This window comes from Vulpes lagopus, chromosome 10 (assembly GCF_018345385.1).
Source record: "Vulpes lagopus strain Blue_001 chromosome 10, ASM1834538v1, whole genome shotgun sequence".
NCBI lineage: Eukaryota > Metazoa > Chordata > Mammalia > Carnivora > Canidae > Vulpes > Vulpes lagopus.
The window spans coordinates 1851186-1863236 of NC_054833.1; the positions used below are offsets into that span (position 1 = coordinate 1851186).

General features: G+C 48.8%; 1 protein-coding gene across 2 annotated transcripts; it reads right to left on the reverse strand.

Moving 5' to 3' along the window:
- On the reverse strand, window positions 1-11849 carry LOC121500076 (butyrophilin subfamily 2 member A2-like). 2 transcript variants are annotated; one of them, XM_041771521.1, is made up of 8 exons: window positions 11546-11849; window positions 7925-7937; window positions 7379-7400; window positions 5032-5313; window positions 3518-3687; window positions 3078-3096; window positions 2956-2982; window positions 1-1424 (listed from the first exon to the last, which is right to left on the reverse strand). In XM_041771521.1, exons 1-8 carry the CDS (start codon window positions 11602-11604, stop codon window positions 805-807), a joined length of 1212 nt encoding a protein of 403 aa, XP_041627455.1. In that variant the 5' UTR covers window positions 11605-11849; the 3' UTR covers window positions 1-804. The 2 variants fall into 2 exon arrangements, with proteins under 2 accessions (XP_041627455.1, XP_041627456.1); XM_041771522.1 differs by lacking the exons at window positions 7379-7400; window positions 7925-7937 and adding an exon at window positions 10428-10775 and having other exon boundaries at window positions 3078-3098; window positions 3487-3687; window positions 11520-11849.
- Between the last annotated feature and the right edge of the window lie 202 nt (window positions 11850-12051).

Consider the following 12051-nt stretch of genomic DNA (forward strand, 5'->3'; position numbering starts at 1 on the left):
AGCAGACTTCTCACTAAGCACAGAGACAAGGGGCTGGATCTCAGGGCCCTGAGATCATAACCTGGGTTGAAATCAAGTGTCGCACGTTCAACCAACTGCACCACTCAAGAGACCCTCTCCATAACTGTTAATGTTTAAAGGCAGCCTGAGGTTAGCTGCTTTCCCCACTGAACCTGAACCTGGGGACCTGCCAGGTTGGGGGTACTCACCTGCTCAGCTGGGACCATAAACCTTAGGCCATACTCAGGAACTGAGTATTGACTTCTAGGCTATTGAGGGAAGACCTGAGCCAGGCTGAGATGTGTCTTTATCCTCATCCTCCTTTAGCTTGGAGGCCAGGAGAGTTGTGCTGTGTGGTCTGGAGATGCCAGGGGAGGAGTGGGAACGGACCACCAGCTCCAGAGCTCCCTCAGCTGTCATGGCAAGGCTCAGAGCACCCACACCCTAGGTCCCTATGCAACCCCTGGCTGGCTTCCTCTATGCCTGACCTCCACATGTGGCTTCCCTCCCCTGGCAGCCTGGTGTGTTCAGCTGCCTTCACCCTGAGTCACTCTGATCTGAAAACCTGTCACTTTCTCACACGTTCCTCTTAGGTGTGAGCCATGTGGTGGCCCTTCTTGGAACTGGCCCCTACCCCACGATACCAGCAAATGAGTTCCTAAAGCAGCAGCCTAATGAGGGGCTGGGCCTGAAAAGAGTGTGAAAGGAGCCTCTGGAGGAGGTTCTCTCAGGTGCCCAGAGGGAAGAAGGGCCCATTTCCTTCCAGGGGTGCTGTGCTATGGTGGCAGGAGGGCCAGGGCTTCTCTACTTGGGTCTGAGGCCAGGGAACTGATGGTGGCTGCGATGGGGCCCCGTCCTGTGGAGGATCAGGCCGCCCTCAGGCACCGTGACCCCCCGGGCCCCAGTGAAGGCTGGGCAGATGAGGAGCAGACTATCATCAGACCCCAGCCTGAAGAAAGGCTTCAGGGGCCCAGAAAAGGGTGACCGGGGACATGTGTAGATATGTGATCTGTCCCTCATGTTGTAGAAGGAGATATCTCCAGCTTCATAGTCCAGAAAGATGCCCACTCGGCGAAGACGCTCTTTCACGGGGAGAATCTTCTCGGGGGAAGACAGGGCCCGGTACTGGTTTCCAAACATCTCCAGGGTCCAGAAGCCATTCTGAGGAACCAACAGGGCCTCCCCTTTCCGCTCAACGCTGTCTCTACAAACCCCCACGGCCCACACCATCACATTTTCCACCTCCACCTCCCAGTAATGCCTCCCCGAGGAGAAGCTGTCCAGGCCTAGGACACAAGGCCGGCAGTCAAATCTCTCCAGGTTGTCAGGGACACTCTGCCTGGAGGGGCCTCGTCTCACTCCTCTTCTGTCCTCTGTCAGGAAGAGCTCAGGATGAGCACTGTCGGGGTCAAGCACCACATCAGCTGCAGAGGAAGTGTCAGTGTGAGGCCTGGGGTCCCAAGAGATGGGCTATCCCTGTGCTCCAGAGAGGTCCCAGGAAGGTGGTGGGAGATCCCTGTGTGGCCGCCTTTTCCATGGAGGCCCCTAGGTCCCAATTCCCAGGCAGCTAGCTCACAGAATCTGGGAGGTGACACTTCTCCCTCCTGTGTGACAGGGGCCTGGCCCCAGGGAGAGGACAATCAGGGCTCTAAAAAAATATGGGAAGGGAACACCTGGTGGTTCAGTAGTTAAGCATCTGCCTTTGGCTTAGGTTGTGATCCTGGGGTCCCAGGTCCTCAGATCTGATTGAGCTCTGAATGTGGCTCCCCACAGGGAGCCTGCTTCTCCCTCTGCCTGTATCTCTGCTTCTCTGTGTCTTTCATGAATAAATAGATAAAATCTTAAAAAAAAAAATGCAGGAAGTTTAACGAATGGAAATTAATGGCTCCCACTTTTTCTCCACATTCTTAGGTCAGCCCCCTTTTCTATTCAAGACACAGGCGGGGCAGGGACTCTCTTGAGTGAATGAATTTTACAATCTGGCCTAAACCAGAAAAGAGGCCCATCCTGCCCCCTCTCCCAGTGAAGCAGTGAATGCAATTTTTTCCCTGCAGATTCCCAAGTAGTGAAAAGTCCTTTCATTGATTCTCTGTACGGCACCAGTTTAACCAGGTAACAACAGATTTCAATGACTCACAAGAGCACCCCACACAGGGGACAAAGGGAGGGTGACGTCTCCACAAGCCAACCTGCTTCTGCTTTAGCAACATGGGTCTGCAGCCTCTGTCTCTGACTTCTCTGGATGTGGGAAAGGCTGCATACCCCGACATTCTGCAGATTCCACCCCTATAGGTATTTCTCAGCTGATCTACATTCTTATTGTATTAACGTGATTTGTTGATATGTCTGACTCTGGCAGTTTTGAAATTCACCTACAAAGGAAAGGTGCAAGTACGATGGTATCTGGTAGAACCAGGATTCCTCAGTGCTTTTGAGCAGAAGGGGAGAAATCATAAGATGCAAAGCACTCTCTAGGATGGGGCCTTTGGATCCTATGCTCTCCACTGTGCTCAACCCTTGCTTCCATCACAGGCCATACACAGAGCATCAGTGTTCCCAAGGAGCAGGAAGGTATTCTGGTTCCCCAAGCAGCCACCCTTACAGGGGGCGTGAGGAAGCTTATTGCTTTTCCAACACATGGTTCTCCAACCCTGCGGAATCTATACCATCTTCCAAAGTAATCCAGGATTCAAAGAGTAACAACTAGTAAAATGTAACCTATGGGGTGGTCCATTATGTATGGTAAATGTCTGGTAAGCATAGATCAAATTATTCTAAACAAGAGGACAATGGGAAGTAAGCCACAGCATCCTTCAGGAGCTGTGGGAATTCCTTAATGGCAGAGCGGACCAGCTGGTGAAGGAACCCCAGTCCCCTGTTTGTGACCTCTAATGTGCCCTGTTGGCTGGCCTGGGGGCAGGGCTTGAAGCCTGAGGGCATGTCCAGGGTGCTCACCAGCATGTAGCAGGGATCGTCTCCAGTCTGCAAGGGGAACAGAGATGTGAGCTGCAGGAGCCAGTGACTAGCCCAGCAGAGTACAGAATAGCATGGGCTACCCCCGGACATGGCACACTTACTCAATTCTTCTTGAAGTTGCTCTGAAAAAAGAAACAGAAGCCAACTAATGTCCTTGAAAGAAGAAATAAGAGAATTGGGGTTTGCAGTAAACAATGGGCCCTTTGTGAGCACCCCTCCTCCCCTGCCTTTCCCTATGGAGCTGTCAAGATTCCAGAAACCATCTGTGAGCCAGTGGCAGTATTATCAGTACTTATTAGGTTTGCTTTTGTTAGATGGTCTGGGGCTGCACACAGGTGAGGGCCCAGTGTCTGCAGGAGGCAGCAGGCAAGCCGGTAGGGTCAGTCCCCAAATGCCACTGTCCCCAGTCCCTGGCTGTGGCCTCTATTCATTCCCAACTCCCCACCCCCAGGCTTCCAGCTGTCAGAGCTGTGTCCCTGTGTGGCCGTAACCTGTCCTCCCATCTTTTACCTCGGATTTGACGTTCTTTCTCTTTTTCCACTTGTTCTTTTTCCGGTTCCTCACATGCAACTTCTTTCGCTTCATTTTCGACCTCTTTTCCCCTGTGGAGTTTCCTGACGAGACAGATGCTTCCAGCGGAGAAGAGGAGCAGAGAAGGCAAGACAGCAGCTAGGCTTACCATCCAGGGGAATGTGCTGGGAACAAAGGACTCTGAACAGGGAGCCAGAAAGGTCCCACTTAGAAGAAGGAGACCCAGGACAAGATGCACATGGAAAGAGCTTCCTGGGGTCCCTGCTCTGCCAGAAACCCCACAGAGGAGGTGCCTGGGGGGCTCAGTTGGTTAAGTGTCTGTCTTTGGTTCAAGTCATGATCCCATGGTCCCATTGAACCACCACAGCCGCCACCTGGCACAAGCTGCCATCCCTCCTTGCCTGAAATATTGCAGGCAATATCATCCCTACCCCTGCTTCTGTCCTCAGCTATCAGCCTAAGTGCCATCATGTTACTTCTCTGCTCCAAGCCTTGTAGTGTTTCCTATCACGCTCAGACTAACTCACTGCCTGTCCACCAGCCACACCTGCCTCTTGGGGTTCCTTGAAGCTGCCAGAGGAGCTCCTACCTACCCATCCTTCCTCCAGGCTCTAAGCTCCAGGCTCTAAGCTCCATACTCCTGCCTCAGGCCCTTTTCATGTGCTGTTTCTGCTAATGGCGTTGCTTGGTTCAAATATCTGCACAGCTCATGCCTCACTTGCCCAAATGGCATCTTTTCAGTGAAGACTTCACTGACCATCCTATTTATAATGACAACTCCCTCATCCCCCAGCATGCCCTGTCCCCTCCCCCAATTAGTTTCTTCTATAGTACTTATCACCATCTGATACAATCTGCAGTTTCATTATTTCACCTATTGCTCTCTGCCCCTCTAGAATGTTAGCTCCATGATGGTAGGGATCTTTATGTATTTTGTTCATTGATTTACCTTTGGTCTTTAGAACAGTGCCTTGAACATAGGTGATACTTGTTGTGTATTTGTTGAATGGATTCATGCATGTCTGTAGTTAGACTCCCACCCACCGACCCCTACCTTAAGAAATTCCATGGGCAGGAAGGGAGACACTCAGCAGGCAGCACCTCTGGGTGTAGCCACTTGCTCAGGCCACTCTACATTTACGATTGTCCTAAATATTTAAAAATTGCTGCAACGGGGCACCTGGCTGGCTCAGGAAGAAGAGTGTGTGACTCTTGATCTGGGGGTGTTATAAGTTTGAGCACCACGCTGGGTGTAGAGATTACTTAAATAAATAAATAAATAAAATTTAAAAAAAATTGCTACAGGATAAGAACCGTGACAGAGAAAAGACAATCAGAGAAGACTTTGATTTTGCCCTTGAGAAAAGACAAGGGGAGAGGTCTCGCCTCAGCTGCAGCTGCCAGCTATTCAGGGCTTAGGACCCTTCCACCCCACGCCTCTACCTACCCATCCCTCCTCCAGGCTCTAATATGTCTGAAGATCCTGCCTCCATGTGATGAGCCTCCAGAGGGCAGGGAACTAACCTGGGATGAAAATCACAGTTTCCCTCTCCTGGCCAAGCAGGGTGTTGTTGACAGAGCAGGATGCGTTCCTCACAGAGAAGTCCATGATGATCACAGCCATGCTGACCATGAAGAGGCCATCCGCATCCACAGTGTGAGCCTCCTCCAGGGCTGGCATGATCTCCCCATAAGGGTCCCTCCACGTGGCATGGGGCTCTGGGTACCACCCTATGGATGTGCACTCTAGCCGGATACCTCCATCCTCGTGGCCCTTCATTTCAATGAGGGGCTTAGAGCCCAGGCCTGGGGACAGAGACCAGGGAACAGCTAAAAAGGCAATGGTGTCTTAGCCTGAGTGTCTTAGATCAGCTCTCAACAGGGAATGCCAAGGGGAAGAGGAAGACAGCAAGTCACCAGTGGCCACTAAAGCTGGTTATGGGTATTCTACACATTCCCACAGTAGCCCTTCTGTGAGGCGGGGAGAGATAGAGGAGAGGAAGGAAGGAAAAAGACCCTGATCGGGGATAACATCAGGAGACCAATGTGCCAATAAATCATGAGATCTCTGAGGACAGGATGACATGGCACTTCGCTTTGGGCTCTGACCCCATCACAGTGGCACACCTCCATCTGTCTCATACTAATTGTTTGTCGATTGCTTCATTCAGTCAGAGAATTTAGTTTTCTCCCTTCTGGGTGAGTGTGTCCGCTCTGACCTGAAACAGGCCGGTTGAGGATTTCTCTTTCTGTCCTGGGAGGACTGCTCAGTCTTGGTGGTCTCCTGAGGCTCTGGAGTCACAGGAGAAGGATAGAAGCCTGTCAGGCCATCAGAATCTTAGGAAACTTTCTGACCAAAAGAGATTGTCCCTTCTCTCCTGGCTCAGGGCTTTCCAGGACCACAGGTCATCAGGAGTGGCAGGTTTTTAGGAGAATGGACAGAACTAGAATCCTGAACGAACCCTTACCCCAATTCAGAGATGATTACCTCGGGGGGGGGGGGGGCCTGTCAGCCAGGGGATTTCCTCTACAACATCTACCTATTATTAGAAAGATCTGGGTGCTCCTGGGATCCTCAAGCTAACAGTATCATCTCCTCGACGTCAGCAGAACATCACAAAAAATTCTGACTCTGAGCTCTTCCCAACTTATTGTCTTTAAAAGAATCTCTAAAAAGGGGCACCGGGGCGGCTTAGTTGGTTTAGCATCTGCCTTTGGCTTGAGTCATGACATAATCTCAGGCTTCTGGGATTAAGCCCCGTGTCAGGCTCTCTGCTCACCTGAGTCTGGCTTTGCCTGTTTGTGCTCTCTGTCAATAAATAAGTAAGATCTTAAAAATAATAAAAGCAAAATGTTTAAAAAAATAAGAGTCTCTAATAAAAGAGAATACTGGTACAAGACCTGCAAGGGCACAGTCCTAAGAAACTTCTGCTCCTTTAGCCAGGGGTCTTGCAGTCACCAAAGTCTTAAATTAAATTAAATTAAATTAAATTTTAGAACAGCTCAGCAAAATAAAATTCCTGTTTATTGTTGGACAATATTGTTTCATCCAAACTTTTTTTTTTAAGATTTTATTTATTGGGGCTCCTGTGGTGGTACAGTCAGTAAAGTGACCGACTCTTGGTTTTGGCTCAGATCATGATCTCAGGGTGCTGAGATCGAACCCTTGTCTGCCTCTACTTCGGGCTCAGCTCTACACTTAGCATGGAAGCTTCTTGTCTCTCTCCCTCTACTGCTATCCCCATACTCTCTCACTTTTTCTTGCTCTCTCTTGAATAAATACATAATCTTTTAAAAAATAAAGATTTTCTTTATTCATTTGAGAGAGACAGGCAGAGCAAGCACAAGTGGGAGGGAGGGTGAGAGGGTGAGGGAAAAGCTGACTTCCTGCTGAGCAGAGATCCCTGCGCTGCCCCCCACCCCACTAGATGCTCAATTCCAGGACCTGAGATGACCTGAGCCGAAGGCAGATGCTTGACAGACTGACCATAGGCACCTCATATTCAAATGTCTTTTAAATAATTTCTTTGTTGGAGAAGAAATGGGTAGGAAATATCAGAAAGGGAGACAGAACATAAAGACTCCCAGCTCTGGGAAACAAACTAGGGGTGGTGGAAGAGGAGGAGGGCGGGGGGTGGGGGTGAATTGGTGACGGGCACTGAGTGGGGCACTTGATGGGATGAGCACTGGCTGTTATTCTGTATGTTGGCAAATTGAACACCAATAAAAAATAAATTTATTATAAAAAAGTAATTCCTTTGTTAAGGCAATTCAAAAAATTAAAAGACAAAATTAAAGCAATCATGTAAGTCTCAGCTACCTGCTCCATCTGATTTTTGCCAAGAAGAAATAAACCAAAAATAAAAAAAACCTGAAAGACTGGCACAGAAACTCTAAAGTGTGAGAAGATTTAAAAGAATTTGGCAAGCTGGAAATAAGTTCTACAAAATGAGGTTCCATGGGGTTCAGCCAGGGCAAGATTGAGACAGTAGACATAAGGACAAAATCAGCCAGCCAGTCAACCGACCAAACAAAAAACCGATAAACAATTCTACAGCTCAGCTCAGAGTGGGGCAGGTCAGACCTGAGTCATGCTCACAGGGAAAGAATAGAGGCTTCCTGTTACATACAAATCATCCTACTCAGCTGTGCAGTGTTGCTGTGAAGAATCAGGCCACCAGGGTTGAGAAATCCTCCTGCCACAACATTTTCTATTCATCCCATACAAGGTTGCCCTTCTAAGTGACAAAGATGGGGTCTCCTGGGGAGGCCACACTGTCCCCTAAGCCTTCCTTCCATTAGTCTAATCGACTGAAATGCCATTGATTTATGTGTATCTTAAAGGCTCTTCCAGCCTTCAAATGTTCCTTTTAAAGTATAATACACTGGCCCCGAGAGCAAGGTCATGCCTTAAAACCATTATTAATAAACTCTGGGACATGCCACTTCTCCCCTACAGCCTTGCCAAACTCCTCCTGATTACATTGTCACTAGTTCTCCTAGGGGGCCAGCAGGCTTGGCCCTGGAACACGCTTTAATAAAATCATCTGGATGCGTCAGTCATTCTCATATGATTAGGATTTGGGGAAAGGGGAGAAAAAACAAAATTAATACCTATTGAGACAAGGGATGTCCATATGCCCTCCCCCATGTGGTTACTGACAGGGGCTCTTCTCACTCTCAATGTCAGAGGGTTCAAATGACGATGTATATGGTCCACTATCTGGCCCCCAGACTCTCGGCACTGGGCCAAATGGGACATCCCATTGGTTCCTCTGGGGGAGCCCCCAGAGAGGTACAAATCTCTCCCTGACTTTGCTCCAATTGTGGTCATTTGCCATCCTTTCAGTGAAGATATTCCCCTCACTCCCCCTTGGACTCTCAACCCCTTCTCTGCTTTTTTCCACAGTACTCACCACCATCTAAGGTACAGTTTAATTCAGTAGTTTATTGATGGGCTCTCTGTACTCTCTAGAACTTGGGCTCCATGAAGTCAGGAACCTTCCTGTATTTTGTTCACTACTTTGTCTTCAGTTACTTGGAATAGTGACTTGAATATAGGGGCTTGTTAATAACGGATTTGTTCAATGAACTTATGAATGTCTGTGATATGAGGGAGCCCAAAGATAAATTTTCCCACTCTGCCTTTTTTTGTTTTGCCTTTTTTAAATGTGTTTATTGAAAATTTTAAAAATATATATGTGGCTCACATTTGTGGCATATATTTTATTGCTAGTGAATTGTGTTGCTTTAGATGAACCACCATGCATCATTCTGATTGCCTCCAAAGTCTTGATGGTTTAAACTGACTCTGAAAGTTTGATATCAGCAATGTATTTGTTTTTCACTCATTCATTTTACAACTATTTATTAAGTATCTACTAGGTGTCAAGCAACTTGCTAGATGCTAGAGATAAAGTGGTGAATAACTGCTATTGTTAGATCCTGATTGGTTCTGGTTATGATTAGGACAATAAAGCTTAAGAAAAAAAAAAAAGTCCAAAGGGGCACCTGGGTGGCTCAGTTGGTTGAGTGAGTATCTGTCCTGGGCTCAGGCCCTGATCCAGGGGTGCTGGGATGGAGCTCCACATTGGGCTCCCTGCTCACTGGGGAGTCTGCTTCTCTCTCTGCCCCTCCCCCACCCATCACTTGTGTTCTGCCACTCTCTCAAATAAATAAAAACTTTAGGAAAAAAATTTTTAAAAAGAAGAAATCGATTGAAAATCAAATGAGAAACACTAGTCTTTGAACTTAATGAAAAACATATGGAGCATCATATGCTATTGGTAAGAGTGTATATTGGCATGAACATTTTGGAAAATAAATTTGTAGTATCTATTACAGAGGAAGAAGAGAAATACTTCTCATCATACAACACTTCTAGGAACATGCTTCAGTTGGGGATTTTGAGAGGGGGCATGTTATGAATTATACCCCCTCCCCACCCACATTCAAATGTTGGAGTTCTAACCTCCAATACCTTTGAATTTTTTTTTTTTTAATTTTTATTTATGATAGTCACAGACAGAGAGAGAGAGGCAGAGACACAGGCAGAGGGGAGAAGCAGGCTCCATGCACCGGGAGCCCGATGTGGGATTCGATCCCGGGTCTCCAGGATCGCGCCCTGGGCCAAAGGCAGGCGCCAAACCGTTGCGCCACCCAGGGATCCCTAACCTCCAATACCTTTGGATGTGAATAAGCGATCAGTAGGTACAGAGAAAGATACCAGGCTTGTGTCCACACAGAGGAAAGGCCATGTGAGGACACAGCCAGAAGGTGACCATCTGCAAGCCACGGAGAGAGGCTTCAGAAGCCAAACCTGTGGGCAGCCTATCATGGTCACATGGGTTATTGTTCATAGTTCCCGAATCTGTATATTAACTTTTTTAATAAGGATTTTATTTATTTATTCATGAGAGACACAGAAAGAGAGACAGAACCACAGGAAGAGGGAGAAGCAGGCTCCATGCAAGGAGCCCAATGTGGGACTTGATCCCAGGCCCTGAGCCAAAGGCAGACGCTCAACCGCTAAGCCACCCAGGTGTCCCTATATTAATGTTTTATAAGTTTTTCTGGATGTGTATTAAATATCACAATAAAAATATCCAATTAATTATAAAACAAGTTGCTGGGAAAGACCCTTAGAGATCTCTTAGTAGGCATAAGAATTATCTGTGGGAGTTAAACCTTCACTCTGGCTCAAGGCTACAGTGGAATTCTACATATGCTTCTCAGGAACTGACGCCCACACTGAAGCAAGGCAAACCCACTCATTTGGTCCTTGGGCCAGAAGGAGGTACCTTCCTGTTTAAAGGGGATGCTAGGCAAAAATCTGCTGGGCTGCAATGGTCCTGAGGTTGGGAGAGAAACTCTTCCTAAGGGTCACACTGAAAAAAACTGAGCAAAACGAAATGACGCACTTGCCACCATCAGGTGCATAACAGCCTCATCATAGGATCTGCCTTCTTGGAAGTAACAGTGGTAGATGCCGTTGTCATGGGCTGTGACATTGTGTATGATGAGTGCCACGCTCCCCTTGTTGATATGTTCGCTCACAAAGGTGGTTCTTCCTTGATACTCCTCCATCTGCTCCTCTGTTCTCTCCCGTCCAGCCTTATACACGAGCACCGCCAGGGAGAACTGAGCTCGGAACCAGCGCACCTCCATGTGCTCTGCATCCTTCTCGGGTGACAGGTGGCAGTGAAACCTGGTGTTTTCTCCCGCCATGGCCAGGACTGCATCTGTCGGCCCCACAACAGTAAACTGGGCTGTTCAACAAAGGAGCAGAACAGGGCATGGCCATCAGATATCAAAGGCAGGAAAGGCAGTGGTTATTCCAGGGGACAGATGTATTCTTTCTAGAGCCACAGGGGCTTCCTGAGCTGAGCCAGTCAGTGTGGTTGGTTGGCAGTGACAGATGCCTGGTGGGGGATCCACCGAGGTTGTGAATACTTATTAAGAAGCACACACTGAGCACTGTCCCTGCAGACCCTGTGCTTACAGAGATTTTTCCCCTATTCCCCAATGTAACACAATGCCTGGAGTCTAGGATAAACTTGATCTGTCCATTGTGGTAGCCACTAAGTCCCCACTGGAACGTACTTTAAATGAAAAGTACACACACACACATTTTAAAATGTTAGAATAAAAAATGTGAAATATCTCACTGTTAATAATATCTTACATTAATTAAAAGTTTACATACGAATATTCTGGTTATTTGGGGTTAAAAAACGTGCATTATTAAAACTTATTTCATCTGTCCCTTTTTACTATTTTAAATGTAGCTACCCAAGCACTTAAAATTGTACGTGCAGCTGGCCTTTGGGCCCTGCCTGTATTTCTATCTGATGGCGATGATGTAAATTCGGTGTACACGAGGGGAGTGAAAGTTGCTTGAACCCCAACCGCAGTACTGATGCATTTTACCTCTCGGCAGACTGAAGTGTTGATCCCCCACCTCCCACTCCCGCCCGGGAAAGCCGACGGGAGCCGGAGGCAGGCGCCCTTACCTGAGAGCAGTGCAGGGCCGCCGAGCATCACGAAGAGCAGAAGGGAGCCGGGCGCGGTGAAGCGCAGAGCAGCCGCCGGCTCCATCGGCGAACCCGGAGGGTCACCCGGGGGCGTCTGCGACCCGAGGCCGGGGCGAGGGGGCGGTGCGGGGTGCAGACGCAGAGGAATCAGCCACGGAGCCTGGGCACCCCCTCTGATGGATATCAGACCTTCCTGTGACCCGCCCCGCGATGCTCAGCGCCCCTCCTCTCCCGGCTCGGTAGTCTCCAGATGGACCCGTCAGACATCCCAAGGAATAAGCCAACCACGCGACCATCCGGGAGGCGGGTTTCCGCCCTCCCCCGCTCACTCCTCTGGCAAGAGTTGAGTTTCTTCAGGTGTCACTTGATACTTTTCCATCGCCTCCCCCCACCTTCCACCCCTCCCCGGGGATCGCTCAGAGTGATGGCGGGGAAAGCCAGACCCCTCCCGGGGACCCTGCCTTCCCCCAAATCACTTCCCTCCCATCCCCCACCCCTGCCCCCGAGGGGC

Bases quoted from the DNA above. Each gene is read 5' to 3' on its own strand.
- LOC121500076 (XM_041771522.1), bottom strand. From the start codon at position 11,604: ATGGAGCCGGCGGCTGCTCTGCGCTTCACCGCGCCCGGCTCCCTTCTG. The intron at 3,688-5,031 runs GTTAGTTCCCTG...CTCCCTGTTCAG, and splicing joins AACTGTGATTTTCATCCCAG to AGTCCTTTGTTCCCAGCACA. The intron at 3,099-3,486 runs GTAAAAGATGGG...TTCTTTTTTCAG, and splicing joins GAAAGAACGTCAAATCCGAG to AGCAACTTCAAGAAGAATTG.